The sequence below is a fragment of the Talpa europaea genome (assembly GCF_964194135.1).
Source record: "Talpa europaea genome assembly, chromosome: 13".
Taxonomy (NCBI): Eukaryota; Metazoa; Chordata; class Mammalia; order Eulipotyphla; family Talpidae; genus Talpa; species Talpa europaea.
Window position 1 is genome coordinate 67,874,921 of NC_140080.1, and position 21,799 is coordinate 67,896,719.

General features: G+C 35.9%; 1 protein-coding gene across 3 annotated transcripts in view; it reads right to left on the bottom strand.

Moving 5' to 3' along the window:
* TRAPPC8 (trafficking protein particle complex subunit 8) overlaps nucleotides 1-21,210 on the bottom strand; it is a gene marked incomplete at both ends in the record, with an annotated part of 67,488 nt that extends 46,278 nt beyond the window's left edge. For all 3 annotated transcript variants that reach the window (XM_084252431.1, XM_084252430.1, XM_084252432.1), the window contains 4 exons: nucleotides 334-508; nucleotides 1,415-1,504; nucleotides 12,370-12,564; nucleotides 21,054-21,210. In XM_084252431.1, the coding sequence (XP_084108557.1) occupies nucleotides 334-508; nucleotides 1,415-1,504; nucleotides 12,370-12,564; nucleotides 21,054-21,210 (617 nt within the window). The remainder of the gene's footprint in view (nucleotides 1-333; nucleotides 509-1,414; nucleotides 1,505-12,369; nucleotides 12,565-21,053) is intronic.
* Nucleotides 21,211-21,799: the final 589 nt, after the last annotated feature.

Here is a 21,799-nt window from a genome sequence, read left to right on the forward strand (position 1 = left end):
GTTAGAGGAAAACTGGAGAAAGGAAAAAGTAAAATGAGAAATAATTTTATATAAAGTAACAGTTAAGACCTATAGGCATGAAATAGCACACATTCCTGTACAAAGATGGTAGCAATAAAGACACATATTAAAAGGAAAGTCTGGGCAAGCATATGAAATCTAACATAAAATTACTTAGCTGTCATATAACTCTGGAATATAAAGCATAATTAAAGTTTTATTAACTTTTACTTCCTTAGATGAAAAATACACCTAAAATTTAAATAAGCCATGCCCAAATTAATGTTATGCCATGTAATAGAAAAAAGTCTTACTTAAGAAAATAAAACTTACCTCTGTTCATCTCCTGCACTTACATCATGTAAAAGTACATAATATTTAAGTGTGTTTGGTATAAACCACTTGGGGTAGGAACAGTCACTGTTGTGCTGAATTCGATGCTGTTCATGTGACAACTTTGAAAACTGTTCCATAGGTTCAGCTTCACTAGATGATGCTACCAACATGCCTTATAAATAGCATTAAGGTAATTATCATTTATCAGTCAATGATAAATACTATTCTATTAAACTTTAAAAAGATAGTTTCTAAGTTAAAAAAAATTTGGTTTCATAAGTTTCTACTGGAAGCACAAAATAATTTCTTCAAAATAAATCAGAGTTCTAAATCTTAAAGTTTTTTTTTTGACACTTTAGGTCGTTTATATATACAATAAGGAAACCCATGAAAATTAAAATGGATAATACCAAAATTGTACAACTATCAACATAATGAACAATTCTGCTGAATCTTGGTCTCTCCATTCTATCTCAGTGTAGTTTCAACCTCTACCCTCTTAACTTTACTCTGTAAACTCATTAAGATAGTTGAAAAGCCATAATTGTCAAAATAAATAAAGAACATCTTAAAAATTGAAAACTTTTAAAAATATGTGCTTTTGCATAAGCAATTAATTTTGAGGCAGTCGGAACTAACAACACTGACAGTTTAGATTTTCTCTTTCTAAAATGCCTTAAAACCTTTTTAAACATAAATACTCAGGCTGGAGGATAAAGAAAAAGAATAAGCCAGTCCTAAATATTCATATGTTATAACCAAAATTAATTTAATTGTACCAGTTCTGAGTCTAGGATGCTATCAAAAGAAAAGAATAACAGTAGTGGGCCTCCCCTGGTGGCGCATCAGTTGAGCGCTGGGCTGCGAGGCTGCCCGCAGCCTCTACAGTGCCAGTTCGTTCCCCAGCTGCCGCCGAAGGTCCCACAAAAAAAAAAAAAAAAAATAACAGTAGTAACAAAAATTTGAAGCATCATCAATAAATAATAATTCTATTCTCTAACTCTCTCAACAATTTTACCTTTATATAACTATCAGTGAGATTAACAACTTCCAAAATATTTAAGAGAACAAAGGATACACGCTAAATAGTGGTTCAGAAATTCATGATCTGATGCTGGCATCGACTGAAGAAATGTCTCTCTATAAGATTCAAACCATGGAGTAGTAGCTAAAATTAACAATATATAAAAGTTAAAATTCTTCAATAGAACCAGTTTACAATAGACAAAATTTCAATCAATATTAGTCAAAGGTATGAAAGATAATTTCTAGCAGTAAACAAGTGTTTTTCATATGTGCTTTACAATATATATGGATATATTTTTTGATAAATATTTAATATGAATATGCATTTTAAGCCAGACACACATATTCATACATGGGAATACAATATATTTGCAAACATAAGATTGACTTCTATCCAAACCAACACAATGATCTCAACAACTTACTTACCTATGAATTAAGATCACCTACATAAATAGATTTTAAAACTAAAGTTTTGTGCCCCTGTCACTACTCATGTTGTCTTTAGTTCCTTTTCATAAATGATATCATTTCCAAACATCTCAACTGAGAATGATCTTGACTCTCAAGTTATTGGCAATATTTGGAGATACTTTTGGCCGCCTTAACTAAGGATGGTGAGGGGGGCACTAGTGGTATAGAGGCAAAGAGGTCAGGAATGATTCAAACTATTCTACAATGAACAGAATACGACAGCCTCCCACAACAAAGAATAATTTTGCTCAAAATATCAATAGTGGTGTGGTTGAGAAATCCTAATTTATAATTTGATTCCTTGAGTAAGAGTACTCAAACCCTCTTTAAGTGGAATTTTAAAACTTACAGTCAAATACAAAGATGTCTATATATCTTACATATATATACACAAAGATGTATATTTTATATATAAATATATAAAAGTATATGATTCTTAAAATGTCAAATCAATCTTGCACCACACTAAGCATTTTACATAACTATTCTAACTTTATTTGAACTTAAACGTTGCCATAATCTGATTTAACCATGTTTAATTTACTAACCAGTTTTACCAAAAAGATACTCCATTCCTAGTTATTTATGCTAATTACCAAATCTTATATACTTTGCTTCATCTTAATCACTGAAAATACAGCAAATGTATCGTTTACATTCTCAGAAATATTATAATGTATCATTAAAAGTGGCAAAATTGGCAAATAAATGACATGGACTAGTCTTGGTACAACACAAAACCAACTTTCCTTCTAGCAATTAACATTTATCAGTCAAAATTGGACTGCCAGGAAAATTAATGTATATTTTCATTTAGTACCAATAACAAGAAAGAATAGTGAAAATTTTGGTTAACAAAGAAGAAATCTCCACAGATATGGGGAAATTACTTTACCTACTCTGATTAATTTTCTGTTTACTTTGTAGTTCCAATGGTGCTTAAATTTAACAAATAACATGGGCCTCCCTGGTGGTGCAGGCGGTTGAGCACAGCAATGTGAAGCTGTCCACAGCCTCTGTAGTGCCAGTTCGATTCCCGCCAGCAACCGAGATACCCACATGGTGGGGCAGAACTCTTGTCTCGCCCGCTGCTCCCCTCAGCAGTGTATTTCAGTAGGTCTGCCCATTCTGTTCCCCACTCTCTCTGGGGTGAATCCTCTTGCCCTCCCGCACATCTGGCCTGTACCCTGGTTCTTCTATAAAAATAAATCTTTTAAAAAAAAATTTAACAAATAACAGAAAATTGTAGGCCTATGAAAAGGTTTTTTTTTTAATGTCGGATCTGGGGTGTTCTGAATAAACAAATTACATATTTCAAAATAGCTAACCATTACAACAGTATCTGTAATAAGACTAGAAATCCCACATGTCCATCAGAAGGAAACAGATTTAATAAACTACTGTACATCCATCAAATGTATGTACTATGTAGCTGTAAGAGAAATGGAAAAATCTACATATTACTATAAAATGCTCTCCAGTATATACTGTTAATGTGAAAAAAGACAAGAGTAGAAAAATACACATTTTTGTGTAAGAAAATAAGAGAGACACACATTTTGTACACAATGTCAAATATAACAGAAACAGCAGAAGCATAAATCTAATAAATTATGTAATAAGGGAGAGGATAGATAAGTAATGTAAGAAGATATAAGAAAAGTTAGAGCTCTCTGAATGTACCTTGTTTTATAGTCTTGATTTTGGAATGATATACATGTCTACATAATTAAAAATAAAACTGAGAAGGCAAGCACACAATTATTAAACGTGTGTTAGAGTTATTAAATAGCACTTTTTAAATGACACTGGGGACTCAGCTAAAAATAAGAGAAGCAAAGAAAAAACTTAAAAATATATGTTAGGAATGTGTTGTATCCTTCAGATAGGTCACATTCAGGTTACTAAGATAATTTTTCCCTTCAGCCACCTTTCTTGGCAGGGTAATTAAGAAGTCCCTTCTCCCTCTCTCCCCCTACCCGCTTACTCCTTTTACATCCCAATAAATAAAGGGAATCTTTCTATTTTTGCTTTTCAACTGACATTTACAGAGGGTAGAAAAAAATAAGTTTTAAAATTTTTTATGCTAACAGAACACTCAGTGACAATTCTCTTTTCTCTTCCCTGAAAAATTCTCTTATATTTTGGGATGAAATCACTATTTTTCTCAAACCTCTATCTCTACATGTTCTTTTTTTTTTTTTAAAGATTTATTTTTTATTTATACAATAGCTGGGGTAGAGGCCAGAGTCGTGGGAAGGTGAGAGGATTCACTGGAGACAGAACGGGGAGCAGAACGGGCAGACAAAACCGAAAGCACTGCTGAGGGGAGCAGCGGGTGCAACAGGAGAGGTCTGCCATGCCATGTGGGAATCTCCGTTGTCGACCGGGAATTGAACCCACGCTGCAGAGGTTGCAGACAGGTTCACAGCGCTGGGCTCAACCCATTGCTATCCTGCCAATTACAATTTCTTTATGCAGACCATACTTTGTCTGGTAAGGAAGGCAGCTAAGAGCTGAAAAAAGGATATAATGCTCCATATTCCACTCACACTTAAAAATGCAGCTCTCAGTCTCTTCTTTTTTCCTTTCTTAGTGCCAATAGTTTGAGACACAGTTATTAGTGTTTCTAATAATAAGAACTGCAAGTAATGAATTAGACCTAAACAACTTTGGTACTTGTACTATTGAAATAAAAAATACTTAGCACCCCTACATATGCAAGTGAAAAAGAATGGCTATCCTAACCAGAGACATCATCTGCAAGTCACATTTTTCCCTTCCTAATCAAAGTGTCAGCAAAATCATTATACAAACTACACAAAAAGCAGTAAGAAATTCTAAATTCCAAATAACACCAGATAAATAGTATATATACTAAAACAATAAGATTTTCAGGATGAAAATATTCAAGTAAGAAGAAATTAAATAATTAAACGCTATGTAAATACTTAATTCAATAAATTAAATTGGCCACAAGTCAAAAATGGGTGACACGAAAGATAATTATTGGAAAATAGGGTCTAATTCAGAAGAGCCTAGAATACAAAAATGAAAACTAAGACCAGACTTATAAAATTTATGAGTATTCTGCAAATCATAAAAGATTTTACATACAATATGAAGAACCAAAAAATATTCCTCTTGTATTTTACCACACCCTTGACAAAACATTCTTGGAAACTATAAGCTGATCAAGTGTTCTCAGAAAAATCAGCAAAAAAATCAAAAAGTATTCTAAAGAATGAGTCATAATTACTTATGCCCAATTTTTTAAATTCACAGAAACAATGGAAGATTTTTTAATTGACCCTCGATACTCCTTATTTTTAATTCATTTTACAGATTATTTACAGAATTAAGAATAAAAGCATAATAAAAAACAATTTTTTTAAAGATTTATTTATTTATGCATACAAGAACTGGGGTACAGTCCAGATGTGTGGGAGGTGAGAGGACTCACCAGAGAGAGTGGGAACAGAACAAGCAGATTGACTGAAATACACTGCTGAGGGGAGCAGCAGGCAAGTCAGGAGAGATCTGCTATGCCCTGTAGGTTACTCCCTGGCCAGCAGGGGGAATCGTACTCATGCTACAGTGGCTGCGGAAAGCTTCATAGGTTGTGTCTTAACCCCTTGTGCCACCAGGAAGGCCCCATAAAAAACAATTCTGACTAGGAATTTTAGTAAGAAATTAAAAACACAGCAAACTCAAATGTTTTTCCTGGCTTTAAAAAATATATGCCGGGCCTCCCCGGCGGCGCAGCGGTTGAGCACTGGGTTGCGAAGCTGCCCGCGGCCTCTGCAGCGCCGGTTCAATCCCCAGCTGCTCCCCGGCCACCGGAGGAGGGTCCTACATGGCGCGCAGACCTCTCCTGCTCCCCTCAGCAGTGTACTTGGGTCCTTCTGCCTGCTCTGCTCCCCGCTCTGGCTCTGGTGAATTCTCTCACCCTCCCGCGCTTCTGACTATACCCAGTGCTTGTATAAATAAATAAAAATAAATCTTAAAAAAAAAATAAAAATTAAAAAAAAATATATATGCCTAATTAGACAATGTTCTTTGAATGCAACTCACTGTTCATCAACTGTTACTCATGAAACTAGAACACATTCATTATATAAATGTTGATTCCAGATTCAAATACATTTCTAATAAGTTCTAGTTTATCATTACTACTGGGTTCTTCCTCATTTGCATAGCTGAAATGCAACATTTTGCCAAAGATAAAAGGCCATATTATTTGCCCCATAATGGCAAAAGATTTTCCTTTTTAGACCTCTGAATAACAAGTAGGGCCTCCGAGGGGCGCAGGCAGTTGAGCGCAGCGCTGTGAAGCTGTCCGCAGCCTCTGCAGTGCTAGTTCGATCCCCACCGGCTCGGAACAATACACATGGCACCGCAGACCTCTCCTGTGTCACCCGCTGCTCCCCTCAGCAGTGAATTTCAGTCAGTCTGCCTGTTCTGTTGCCTGCTCTGTCTCTGGTCAATCCTCTCACCCTCTCGCGCATCTGGCCTGTACCCCAGTTCTTGTATAAATAAATAAATCTTTAAAAAAAGAAAATAACAAGTAGAATCAACACAAAGAATTTTTCACTTCTACATCACCTAATTCCATCCATAATCTTCACATACACACTTGCCTTCAATATTTATCTGCTTACAAACTATATCAAGTAAATTTTGTTACACAAGCATCATAAAAGATTAAAGAACACTATCATGTGGCTTTCCCATTTACTGGTTAGCTGGATGAAAATATTCTCCTTTTTATACTAAAAATCATTGCTCACTCATCAATTCTTGATTGAGAAAATTCACACTTGATATTGTCATCTGAAGACTCATAGACTGGGATTTCTGCATATGATTAATTTCACCATTGTCATTAGAGTCTAGAAACAGGTTGTTCAATAAGGTAGGTAGCCACTAGTCACATCTGACTACTGGGCAACTGAAATGTGGCTAGTTTGAACCGATTATTGTAAGGGTATAAAATACATGGAGATTTCAAAGACAGAACCAAAATAATAAAATTTTATAGTGATTATATTTTGAAGTGATATTTTGACATATTGTGTTAAAAAAGATATTATTAAAATGAGTTTCACCTGTTTCCTTTTATATTCTTTATAGTAATTATAGAACACCAAATGTCTCATACTTCTACTAGACAAAGCTAATTTTACAATGCTATTCTTTATAGCTTTCATCTTGATTTGTCTGGTAATTATGTCTTCCACTGTCAATTTTTTTTGTTTGCCAACAAGGATGAGAAATGAAAAATTCTCAATTCTCAACTCCATTCAATGAAAAACAAAAACAAGGAAGACAAAGTTAGTGACTGCAAAGATACTATCTCCAACTTATTTTATGCCTTCTTGAAAGATGATGCAAAACTTTGAGCTTGTCTGATGCTTGATTCTTTGCCAACCTAGAACAACACAGAGTGAGAGAGGATAACTTTCTTTGCACCCCAACAAGAGCATGAAGAGAATCCAGAATGGGTTAGAAATATCTTGCTAAATCTGCAGCTCTAAAGTCCACTGTGATTTCAGATGAGAGAGCTAAAAAAAGAACTCTTGTTCTGTAGTACTGAAATATTGAGTAACTTTGTGTGTCTGTGTATGAGAGGGGGAGGTCCCTTAATTTTTTTCTTGGGAAAAAAAAAAAAACTAAAGGATAACATAATTAATGACTAATGTCACTACTGCATCATCCTCAACAATCTCTGTATCTTCCAGTTTCTTAATTGTTCAGAGTAGTTGATAACTGGCAAATAATTCCTAGGATGATGATAAGCAAGCAAAGTACTTCAAAATGCCAGTAAAATAATTACATTAAGTTCCTACCTTGCACTAGCCACTTTTTAAATTGTTACTTTAAGTATTCTGTATGATTTTTTGCTCTTAAGTAAAAATTTAGGGAAATGTATTAACTGAATAAACAACCCTCTAAGCACTTGATTACTCTCTAGAATATCATGGCATTTTACAGAGCGATAGTAATCAGAAAAAGTATAGGTACACACTTACAGATAAGAAAAAACAAGTTCTTATAAAAACAAAAAGTAGCCCAAATCATACTATTCAATGACAATGCATGGATTTAGCAGATAATGTTGTAAACCACGAGTAAACCAAAGATAATTCATGATAGGACAGGTTAAAGTTGAACAAGAATCACCAGACCACCTTCATTTTAGAAAACTTAGACATGTTAATTGGGACAAATACTAAATAGTAATAGCTGGGGGGGGGGGGGAAGCTAATAGACAAAGAGTTGAGTGAGAACAATCTAAAATACTGAGACTACCACAGGAAATACCTGTATATAACGATGCTTCTTTCAATTCCATCAATGTGTCTTTCCAATTACTGTACCAAGGAACACTAGCTTTAAGTGACCGATCTGATGAAGAAAACATGGCACTGTTAAGCTAGGCTTATGAGTAAATATCCAACATGTATTTCTTAAACAGAATGAGTGAAAAATACGAGCATTTACATTAATGGTAAAAATGAGAAGAGTGTTTCTGGATATAAAAAGAGTGTCTTCTTTAAATTAAATAAAAATCACTCTTAAATCTCCAAAGAGTATTATTCTGCTATAATGGAATTTTACTAAAATGAATTCAGAATTTCATCATTATAATATTACCAGATTTCAAGACCAACATGACAAAAATGGAAGGAAGGTGCCTTTATGTAGCAGGGAAAGAAACTATTTTTTGCAAATCTATGTACTTTATTCTAAATATCATATTTTAAATATTTTAAAATCTGCCTGAAGAGTTTAACTACAGTAGTGCCTCCACTTGCTTTTAAAGACAAATATCAACCTCTCCTTATGCAGAGATGTTGGCAGGGACCTGAGACTATAAGTAATATAATTAGACAAAATGATATCTCCCAACCAAATCATCAACACAGTGTTCCTATAAACTATTTATCAAACCATATTATATCTTTTAAAAAAAAGTCTACCCTCAGTTACAGGTAGTCAGACATCAGATATGAAACTCTTTATCTGAAGAAACTAAATGGTCCCAAATAACAAACTATATGTAATAAAGACTGGGCAACCCTCGAACTTATTCCCAGCCACCACCCATTAAAGAAGGCCACTAGCTGACAAGCTGGTCTCATGCTTGCAGTCAGGGTTTTCATACTTCCATGTGAATTAAAGATAATTCCAAGGACTCACCAGATAACTGAGGAAAGTGAAAAAGTAAACAAAGAGTGAAAAAAAGAGAACAGAACAAACTTAAAGATACAAGAATGAGAGGAAAAGCATAGAAGGGTTCTTAAAAACTAAAAGAAGTCAATAATAATTTATTAATAGCCTCAGAGTTAAGAACTGCACGGTTAAAAAAGAAAGAAAAGAAAATCCAGAGAGCAAAGAAAATTTTCAAAATTACAGTGAACATTAAAATTTCAACAGAAAGGTCCAAAGACAAAGTCAAGGATATCCCACAGAAAGTAAAATAAAAACACACAGACATGGATGTGGAAAATAGTAGAAAGATAAGAATATTAGAGGAACAACTCAGGAAGTTTACATTCAACTAAAGTAATCCAGAAAGAACAGAGAATATTACAAGCAAGGAATTAACAAAGATAGAACACAAGAAAATTTTCAGGGCTAAAGCCTATCTATGGCCATGATCAAAAGGATTTGCTCCATTCAATGAGAGAAAAAGGCGTTCAATAGGCCCAACATGCAATTTCTAAATAACAGAGATAAAAACCTAAAAGCTCTAAAGGCTGAAGGAAGCGGAAGGATATGTAATTTAATGGTATCGAGTTTTTTTCATAGCAACACTAGAAGCTGGAAGAAAAATTTCTTTCTTCATAGTATGTATATATCATTAGTTAGAAATAATTTCCCTCAGAATTGTTTCATTTTTCTGAAAGAAAAAAGAAAAGAAAAAAGAGAAGAGAAGAAAAGAGAAGAAAAGAAAAGGAAAAGAAAAGAAAGGAAGAAAGGAAGGAAAGAAATTTTCAGATATTCATTTCTCAAAATTGTTACCTTCAAGCAACCTTTCTCAGGAAGTTACTGGAAATGTCCATCACCAAAGCAAACACATGCCAAAAAAAAAAAAAAAAAAGGGGAATGAAAGGATACACAGAAGAAAAGGAAAGGGAATCCCCAGGGTGACAGTTGTGGAGCTATCTTGGAGAATAATCAGATGGAAGATGAAGAAAGCTGTATTTTACAACTTGCATTTCCTTCTCTCTCACCATAAGACTTTTTAGACATTTCTTTTCTAATTGGTCCCTTCCTCTCCCTCAAGCCCCCAAAAGACTATTAAGTAATGCCACAAATATACTGTGTTCCTATTTACGTACTGCAGTACTTTGGAGAGCCACAAACCATTGCAATATCTAAGATTTTTTTTGCAAACCCCTCCCCCCGTAAGTCAAATTATCATCCCACTGAGGGATAGTAACAGTCCCTAATTAAAATACATAGAACAGAGAGAAATATTTCATGAAGTAGATCCTGATAAATGGATTATTTGATATCTGTTAAGTGCAAAATCTTACTGGGAGGCTATTATTGAAAGTTTGAGAGACTAATAAGAAATACATAGAACTCTGAACAAATTGTTTTTAAAAGGGCAATTACTAAGTACTGAACAAACAAGATGCGGTATAAAAATAGATGGAAAGCCCAATATTTGACTTCGTTGTGAAGAAGTTAACAACATATAGTCATAATATTGTAAAGAGTGAATATTAACCAACACTTCTTAAAATTATATTAGTAAGGTAGAGAAAAGTGGAAGAGAATTAAGCTAAAACTTCATAAATTGTAATAAAAAATCAATAAATTTAAAATTGATATAATCAAAGATACATAAATAAAAATATTACTTAGAAACACAAAATAAATACCAGAGGAAACCACTTAAAAACCTGATGAAACAAGGGCACAGGAAGTTGATGATCACTCTTTTTTCTTTGTATGTTATGTCTATGTGCATATATAATTTTGATAACCTATTTAAAAGAAAATGTTTATGGGCTTTGGAAATTAAGATATTTGCAGTATAAAAAAAGATACTTTAACTTATTTTTAAAATAGGGCAGTTAATTACTTTCTGTGTCTCCTTAGTGCTCAGGCATATTCCAGATCTCTATTATAATACAGTGTGATTATAAAGTTGTTACACGTGAGAATTTATTATGTCTACTGATTTACATGCTGTCTCCCAACCAGATTATTTACCTCTCTAGAACTCAATGCCAAGCATATGATAGAAATCAATAAATACTTGGCACATGAAGTAGAATCACAGGATTAAAGGCCTACGAGAATCCTTAAGAAACAACCTAGGCAAATTCTTTTGTTTTCAGGGAATAAAACCAAGTTTAAATGAGTGATTTACTCAAGTTAACCAGTTAACTGATGATTACAGTAGTATAAAAACTTGGACACCCTTGCATTTGACTGAAAGTCCAACATAAATTTTCCATTGATGACAGGGAAACCTTCATTTGCTGCCAGAAATATACAAATCTTGCTTCATGTTGAAAATGTGTTACGCAAGGGACTTCGCAAATATGTATCCTGGAATTTAAACTCTTTTGATTTGTAAAGATAACCATAACATTCTAAACTTAAACTTATCAAGTTCACCTATCTTGCTAGAATTAAAATTAATGACAAGGAAGGAGAAAAATTATGAACCATCATACAAAATAATTTTACTCTATTTTTAACTATAATGGTGTACACCCAATGAACCACTAATAAACATAACCACATAAGTTCTCTTCATATATTTAGGAAAATCTTTAAATATCCAATTAGGAGGTATTAAAATATTAGCAATTATATGACCTAAAAAGATTATTTCATTGAGCAACTAAATATCCCAATTAGATAATATATTTTAAACCTTTTTCCTTTAAAAATCTATCTCATGTCCTTCTATTAAGTCTTTTTTCATGCTGAAAAATAACACCAAATACTGCTAATTCACTTTAAATATTAATACATAATTTTACCTACCAATCTTATTTACCATTCAGATCATATTAAGCACTGAGAAAAAAGTTAAATATCTTTTCATACAAACATTTTTTCTACTTAATACTAAGCAAGACAAAAGGTACAATAAACTTAGTGTTTTTTATTTATTACTTATGATACAAAAGAAGATTTTTTTATGCATTGTTAGTTCTTTCAAGAAATATTTATTAAACATATGTTTTAGGCAATATTTTAGGTAGTGGGAATAAAATAGTCAAAGTTCCTGCCCTTGTGGAGCTTACATTTAAATTTACAATTAGAAGGATAAAAACATTTTCATTATGAAAAAATGGAATCACATAATTCATAGTTTGAATGACTGCCTACTTACTTCATCATAACCTCTTTAAGAGAACAAGAATTATTTTTATCAACATTGTATACCCAGACTATAGCACTCACCAAATATTTAAAAGGTTTGCTGAATAATTTCTAAGCTACAGAATTACTTTTTCTAAAAAAAGAAAATTTTATTTAAAAAATAATAAGCCTTACCACTGATGTTGAGGTCATAATCTCCTGCTGTAATCACATTAGCTACTAATCCTTCCGCAGGCTGACTGCCAGAAACAACATCATTCAAGAGCTTCCGAATGGCTCCAGGATGAGGTGGTTGAGTGATAATGTTGCTTACAGCTATCTTCAAATTTTTAATTATGTGAAGTTGATTATTCGGATCTCTCATATGAACTTTAAAAAAAAGAAAAAAACTTTGATTCTACACAATGCATAACATATTTCAACAAAAACTTTAAAAATTCAGTTATAGACTTACAAATGAAAAGGATGTTCACTTCAAACCCAGAAATTCCATATAGACCAGTCTTCTAGAATACAACTGAATTACAACATTCTTTTGTATACTAAAAGGGCTAGACAGTGTAACATTCTGCAAATGCTACTGCTTACAACTTTCCTACTATAGGTCCTTTCTTACCTGTTTGAGTTGTCAGAGACCACAACTATCATTCAAAACAAATCTCTAAATCCCACCTGATACTAAGGCTGATCAGGGCAGCATGAGGTCTGTGATATCAACACTGAAAATAGTAAATTGGAAGAAAGTAAAATTAAATGCTGCATGTAGACTTCCTTCTGATTCCCCCTATTATACAACCTCTGTTCTCAGTCCCTATTCAACTACATAAAAATCAATGCCCAAGCTAGTACAAGATGTTGATAGTGGGGAGGAATATGTGCATGCTGGAAAAGGGGGTATTCTCAAAATCTCTGTACTTTCTGCTGGTTTGCTGTAAACCTAAAGTTTTCTTTTAAAAAGTCTATTAAAGAGAAAAAAAAAAAATCAACGCCCAGATTCTTTTTCCCATCCCAATACCTCCTGCCTTCACCCTACAATAAGCCTTGCTTCAGTCTATGGGATTTATAAGCTGTGATTCGGAACTTCAAGCCAGAGAACAGGTTCTCCAGTAACTGTAATATGAAGACAGCATCCAAAGCGCACCTCAGGCAAGGAAAGCATTACTCTTCCATAGAAATATAATCAGACTACTTTCATCAGATTGGAAGTAGTCCACTATATGAAGTACTTACTTTTGCAGTCAGACTTCATTTTAAATCACAAACCAACAACTAACTAGATTATCCATAACAACTTCTAAATTTTTCTGTGACTCAATTTCATCTTTAGTGGAGAGATTAATACCTACTTCACAGGGTTATTTTAAGGATTTAAGTGAGATATTGTTAAATGATTTAGAGACGTTTAAAGCATTGAGCACCACGAATGACACAAACATAACTAAACAGTTTAGTGTACAAGAAGTAATGGAGGAAACAAGTACAACATAATCTAATTTCAAATATACCATGAATCATCTCACGCAAGTAAGAGGCAAATTTGGAAAAATGGCTTTGGATAGGAACCCATTTTTTAAAAACTGATACTTTCTCCCAATAGAAAAGGCTTTATACCAAGCTTTTAAATTCAGGCCTGCCTCTATTTTAAATAAACTTACATCCACAAAAACTGTCTTCTTAACTCTCCTATGTAATTTAATCTGTTGATTTCTAAATTGTTAATTTTTATAAAAAAGCAAAACTTGGGCCTCCCTGGTGGCGCAAGGGGTTAAGCACCGCACTCTCCAGCACGAGTTCGATCCTCAGCCGGCCAGGGAGAAAACCACAAGGCAAGGCAGACCTCTCCTGTCTTGCCCACTGCTCCCCTCACCAGTGTATTTCAGTCCATCTGCCTGTTCTGTTCCCCACTCTGTTTCTGGTGAATCCTCTCACCCCCTGCATCTCTGGCCTGTACCCCAGCTCTTGTATGCATAAATAAATAAATCTTAAAAAAAAGAAATAAGTGGAATTTATTATTTAAAAAAAGCAAAACTTTTAAAAATACTACTTATGTTATGAATATATGCACTTGCAAACAGATGTAGAGAAAATAAACATGCAAACGGCACTATAACGGCAGGCTATAATAAATGAAGGAAATGGAACTAAGGAAAGGTGGAAAGATTACTTTAAAATCTATAGTTTGATTTCTTTTTAAAGGGAAGGGAAAAAATACAAAGCAAGTATGACAAAGAATATATACTGATTCTGGATAGTGAGGAACTAGGTGTTTCTTGCAATCTGCATTCTTCTGTAATTGTTTGTTTCTAATTTAAAAAAACATACACAGCTCTCTCCTTAATTAAACTCCCCAGCTGGTGTAACTATAGGAGAAAAAAAAAATATGAAATACTATGGTGCATTTCTGGTATTTTTAGGAACATACAAGTATTTTCCTTAAATTTAGTCCATAATTGTCAAAAGTACCCATTTAAACTCTCACACAGGAACAGAAAATAAAGGGAATCCAAGTTGAGGGAAAAACTACCACTATTCACACAATACAATGTTATATGCAGAAAATCATAAAGACTCCATCAAGGGCCTCCCCTGTGCGCAGCGGTTGAGCGCTGGGTTGCGAAGCTGCCCGCAGCCTTTGCAGCGCCGGTTCGATCCCCGGCTGCACCCCGGCCACTGGAGGAGGGACCCACATGGCGCGCAGACCTCTCCTGCTGCCCGCTGCTCCCCTCAGCAGTGTACTTCGGCCCTTCTGCCTGCTCTGCTCCCCGCTCTGGCTCTAGTGAATTCTCTCACCCTCCCTCACTTCTGACTGTACCCAGTGCTTGTATAAATAAATAAATCTTTAAAAAAAAGAAAAAGAAACTTTATTAAAAAAAAAAGACTCCATCAAAAAGTTATTAGAAACAATAGCTGAATACAGCAAAGTGGCAAATTACAAAATCATCATACAAATTCCCATAGTCGTCTTACATGTCTTCTTCTATAAATAAGATGTAAAAGAAATTTAAAAATAATTCTGCTTATAATTGCTTCAAAAAGAATTAAATACCTCAGAATTAACTGAGGGAAGTAAAAGATCTGTACAACAAGAACTACAAAATGTTATTAAAGGACTTAGTGACATATGGAGATGAAAGAAGTGTTCCATGTTCATGAATGGGAGAATTCCTATAACAAAACGACTATCCTGCCAAAATTAATATGCAAATCTAATGCAGTCCCCATCAAAACACTTTTCAAAAAAATTAAACAAAAAATTGAAATTTATATGGAACCACAAAGTCAGAAAAATGGAGAGAAATGGAGGTATCACATTACCTGATTTCAAACTTTACTATAAAGCAACAGTACTAAAAACAATATGCTATAGGCACAAAAACAGGCATGTATCAATGAAATCGAAGTGAAAGCACAAAAATAAATCCATGTATATCAGCACCAAATCTATATAATAAAGCAGCTATGACCATACAATCAGAAAAGGACAGTCTTTTTAATAAATAGTGCTGGGGTGGGGGGCCTCCCTGGTGGGGCAAGGGGTTAAGTCTCAGCACTAAGAAGCAATCCACAACTGCTGCAGCACAAGTTTCATCACCAGCCAGGGAGCTAACCCACATGGCAAAGCAGACCTCTCCTGTCTTGCCCGCTGCTCCCCTCAGCAGTGTATTTCTGTATCTCCGCCTATTCTGCTCCCCACTGTGTCTCTGGTGAATCCTTTCACCCTCCCCGCAGCGCTGCGCTTGTATGCATAAATAAATAAATCTTAAAAAAAATAAATAGTGCAGGGGAAATTGGACAATCCTACTAATAAACCTAGAAATGAGTAAAACACATGTATTTAGTCAGCCTCCAAAACAGCACCCAACTATATCTATTATTTCCTGATATACACACTGTCCTGCAGTCAGATCCTCCTACATCTCAAGGTTGGTATGTGTGACCGATCAAAAACAGCAAAAGAAATGGGAATCTCTGCTGTGATAAGGGTTATGAAAGAGCACAGCTTCCATCTTGGCTTCCTCACTGATCACTCCCCCTGGGAGAAACTAATTGCCATGCTATGGGACACTTAGGTAGAGACCTACATGGCACAAAACTAGTTCTTGCATCAACATCCAGTGAAGATGGCTTGCTAGCAATCTTATGAGCGACCTTTAAAGGGGATCCCCTAACCGCAGGTGACTAAAGCCTCATCATATAGCTCCACTGCAATCTCAAGAGACTGAGCCAGAATCATCCCACTAAGATACTCAGATTCCTGAGAAAGAGATAATAAATGCTTTTGTTAAAAAGTGCTAATTTGTGCAACAATAGATAATACAGGAGACATCACAAACCTTCTAATAAAAAAGACAATCACTGGGAAGATTAAAAGAAGTGTTCTTTAGTCACACACAAAAAATTTTAAAGCTTCAGAACTAAACAACTATATTACAGCTTCATTAAGATTATATATAGATTATATATCACAATAGGTGAATTTATCTATCATGGAAGATCTCAATTTCAAAATGAAATTGGGCTCTACCATTATTTACCACATAAATATGAGTATGTGCTATGAAGTAACATTTCTTAGTAGGTGCTGTTCCATAGAATACTGGCTCCTCAATATAGTGGTTTCCTAAAATGGACTCATGGTCAATAAAATTTGGAAAATAGTGGATTAAGCTTTTTAAAGGTCTCTTTATAACCTATCTTCCTAGAGCCTTTAATGTGCCAAACATTAATTCTCCTTAGCACAGGTTTTATCAAGCAAACTTACTTGACCACAAATTTCTTTTTCAGAGGGTATCTGGTATTCTGAGGCATGTTTTTTAAAAAAGAAATAATGTCTTTTATGTTTTTATGTAACACAAAAACTTCACTGTATAAAGAAAACAAAGAAATTTGTACAATAGTGAAACAAACAACATTTATGTCTAAATTTAAAAAAAATTGATTTGTATTTTATTCTAAGCTTGAGACTGCAAAAAACTGAAATCTACTTACACCTATATGGTAATTAAGATTGATGGAATATTTCTCTCTTTTTTTTAAACAGTTCTTTTTTTTTCTTTCTTTTTTTTTTTTTCATTTATACAAGAGCTGGGGTACAGGCCAGAGTTGTGGGAGGGTGAGAGGATTCACCAGAGACAGAACGGGGAGCAAAACAGGCAGAATGACCAAAGCACTGCTGAGGGGAGCAGCGGGCATGACAGGAGAGGTCTGTCTCGCCATGTGGGACTCTCCCTGGCTGGCCGGGAGTCGAACTGGTGCTGCAGAGGCTGTGGACAGCTTCACAGCACTGTGCTCAACACACTGCGCCACAAGGGAGGCCCTGATGGAATATTTCTAACTTTTTAAAAGGAAATAATTAAATGCATTATTCAAAGGCCATTTCCTATTCTAATTTGCCACTTTCCCTAGTTCATTCAGAAAGTATTCAACATTTACATTTACCCTATTCTTACCTTTTGAATCCCTTCTAATAAATTTAACCAATTTCAAAATAATATTTACAAAAGTAAAAGTAAATACTAATGAATTTTTCTTTGTTACTGAAATACTCTTAAACTTTTAAGTGTTTAAAGATAGGCTGAAACATTGCTAGGAATTATCAAAGAACTAAAGAACTATCACTATGACAGCAAAAACAGTATCATTAATCTTTGAAATACATGGTGATTTGGAAATTTCTCTAGTATTAGATTAACAAATTCTGTGTTGAAATAAATATAAGCCTCAAATAACATTCAAGTACGCTGATCAGATACATATATAGTAAACATTACTTAATGGTGTGTATGGTATTTTATAAGGTAGTACTTCTCAAGTTTAAGACTGTGTCTAAGGAAACTAGAATGGCTCTCTTTTGCCTAATACATCAACACTAAACTGTTTTCAATGCCTTTCCTACACATGAATGGTAGACAAATATGTTCTAACAACCCTTGCTTCATTAGCTTTAAACCATGTGTTTTCCCACCGACATTTACAAAACAAGTCCCCTGAAAACATCTGGCACAGTACACAGATATTTCAGAAGTTTTAACCTCAAGCAAGTTTTTTTTTTTTTTTTAGTATTTTCTTTTTTTTTTAATTTTTTTTATAGAGGCATGTTTTTTATTTATTTATTTGTTTATACATGCACTGGGTACAGTCAGAAGCGTGGGAGGGTGAGAGAATTCACCAGAGCCAGAGCAGGGAGCAGAGCAGGCAGAAGGACCGAAGTACACTGCTGAGGGGAGCAGCGGGCGGCAGGAGAGGTCTGCGCGCCATGTGGGACCCTCTTCGGGAGGCCGGGGAGCAACCGGGGATTGAACCGGCGCCGCAGAGGCCGCAGGCAGCTTCGCAACCCAGCGCTCAACCGCTGCGCCACCGGGGAGGCCCAACCTCAAGCAAGTTTTAACTCAAATAACTTACCCGCAGGTCAGAAATGGAGTCCAATTGTCTTTTAACCCTTTTTCTGAGGAAATTCTAGCTTACTTTAGTTTTATTCTTAGATTACATTACCTTTCAGTCATTCTTAATCTTCACTGCCAAAAGACAAGCTATTCTGGAGGAATCCCTTGCTTGAGACAAAAAAGGCACTTTTTTTTTTTTTCCTGGATGTAAAGGACCCCAGAATTTATTTATCAAAAAAATACTGAAGGACTGAAAAACTAAATAAAGTACTTCACCTTTTCAAATTTCTAATGCTAATGCATCATCTCAAACTTTTAATCTTGTATCAAATCCTACATATCGTTATAAACACACAATTCCAAACTCCTAAATTTCATACCTTTGCCACAATTTACAATTAGATATGAAACCCAAAATCCCTTTCCTAGAATTTAAGAATCTCCCTTATGTAAGCATCTTCCCTAATTAGTGTGTATACCATCCCATAGGGAGAGTTACCTCACCAATCCTCAGCTATCAATAGTTTTTTCCTTTGCCCATACCATTCTAACCTCACTCTCCCAACAAGGATGCTTCTCCGTTCTTTCCACCTACTCTCCACCTATTCATTAAAGTCCAATTCATTATGCTCCTTCCCTAAATCATTCACAGGCTACAGAAGGAAATCGAAAGAATACTAACCTGAACTGCTATTCACTGTGCTGTCCAATACAGGAGTTACCAACTACATGTAGCCACTGAGCTCTAGAAATATGTCTACTCAAAATTGAGACATAAGTGTACAATGCACACTGAATTTCAAACACTTAGTAATAAAAAAAGATGTAAAAAAGTCTCATGGCAACATTTTAGAAATATTGAGCTAAAATAAGTTATTAAAACTAATTTCACTTTTTTTTTTCACTTTGTGACTACCAGTAATTTTCAATTACTACCAGTAATTTTTTATTTTGTGACTACCAGTAATTTTCAATTGTATCTGTCACTCATATCTCTTTTGGACAGAGCTGCTCTCTAGTATGAGTAATGCCAAATATTGTCAGATGATAAGATGACTTGATTAAAAACATCTTGTCTTGAGTCACACTACCTGTCTTTAAATCTGCCCCATACATAAGAGTGGGCAAGTTAACATCTGTGTGTCTCAGAGTCCTCAAATTAAAACAGTAATAGCAGTACCTACTTCACAGGACTCAATGAGAACTAAGAGAAAAGCTACATGAAACAACTATCAGGTACTAGCAATATTTTTATTAAAGCAGAAAACAGCACACACAAAGTCAAAATGACTCACTGTTTTGGGTTATTTTTGTAAGAATTAAAAAATGTGGGGCACTTTGCTTTCTCACTGACTTAGTATATCCCTGGAGGAGATGATGGCTAAGGTGAAGATGCAAGGAAATTCAAGAGTTCAAACTTTTTTTAGGACACTTCCTTTCTCCTTTAAATGCAAAAGCGAACTTAAAATATTCTTCTACCAAAGAATATACACCTGTGACATTTATATAAAATTACTGCACAGTCCTATATACTTGTGGAGTTGTCATAATCAAGTACATATCACTCTTTATTTGACCCAGCTTTAGAACCCTTCATTCCACGCAGAGCTTAACTAAGCGAAGTTCTATTTGCAAAATATAGGTGGACTGGTTAAGTCATTCTAGAGTTTTATTAAGCTCATTTTCCCCTAATAAAAAACCTAAAGTTGGAATAAATAGGTAGCTCCTCAAAACAGATACATTTCTCCCATTTATTAAACGTTTATTGATAAAACAAAATTTAGGACTTTTCCATCCCTACAAATCTAAACAAAACAAAACTTAGGACTTTTTCTATTCCTACAAATCTAAGTAACTGCAACTATCCAGATTAACTACAATCTCCTTACTTCCCTTACTTCCCCGACCATCGGGCAAAAGGCTTTTCCAAGTTTTATTATCTTACAGTTTTTACTTTCTTGAGATTAGTGTAACTAAGAAAATGTGTAAATGTTCAAAGTAAAAGAACTAAAAAAAAGTAGCCGCCCTGCTAGAAGAATGTAATGTTCAGGATAACCTAGTTAGTCCAGTTTAACATCCAGGACATGATTAGTCTGCTAAGACCTCAAGAGTCTTAAGCAGCATCGACTTCCTACCCTTACCTGCTTCCTAACTTCCGAATTCCCTAAGGCTGCTGAGAACAGTCTCAACACTGTACTCCGGGGCTCACGCTTTTCTTTACATTAATTAACCTTCCAGCCCGGCTAGGGAGGGAATCGAGTAAAAAGTGCCTAGAAAAACTGCAAGTAAGAACCGCGCGATCTTGACAACCCTACTCGTGGCTCCTCCTCCAGACGCCAAAGGAGACACCGAATGGGCCCAGACGCCACTCTACCTGCCTGAGAAAGTAAACATCTCCCTTCTCTTGCCCGCCTGCCCCCCAACTTCCGTCTCCCGACCCTGGCTTTGGGGAACTTAGAAAAGGAAACCACGTACCCTCGGAAGTGAGGCGAGAGAAGGGCTTAAGCAACTCCGCGAAGCTAAGGTGATTGAGGCGAGTGAGCCGCTCAGCTTCGTCGCTGCAAAGCGCGGCGACACAAGGGACGAAGGAGTCCGGGATTAGCTCCTGCACTGATTGTACACACTGGGCCATTGCCGCGGCAGGGGCGACGGCGGCCACCCTCCGGCCCACTCTCGCAGGCTGAGCCTAAGGCTGCGGCAGCTTCTGCCGCCGCCCGCCGGCCTGCCCCGGCCGGGCGGGGCCGGGTATTGGAGCCTCGAGACCAATAGAAGGAACAGTCGACGCCGCCTTGGTTTCCGGGGCACAGACCACCGACCCCTCCCCGTCACCGCCGCTCCTCAGCGCTCTCCCCGGCGTTCTCGCATTCCACCTTCACAGGTGGAGACGCCGACAATCGCTAATTAATCTTTCCCACGGCAAATCCTTGGTCACTGCACGGCCGAGACCGCCATGTTGAAGCCGAACCCTGACCCACCAGCAGTACTACTCCCAGCACCCCCCGCGCGCGCCCCTCACGTGACGGAGTTAAAAGCGCTGTAGGGGCGGGGCCCGAGAACCAAGGAAGGGAAGTGAAAGGCGACGGAGGCCGGTTGGGAGACTGACTCCGGAAGTGGTGGAAGGAGTAGGCCCTCCTATTGGGCGGAGCTAGAGAGGGGCACTGCGCCTGGTGGGCGGAGCTAGAGGGGGGCTCTGCGCCTGGTGGGCAGAGCTAGAGAGAGGC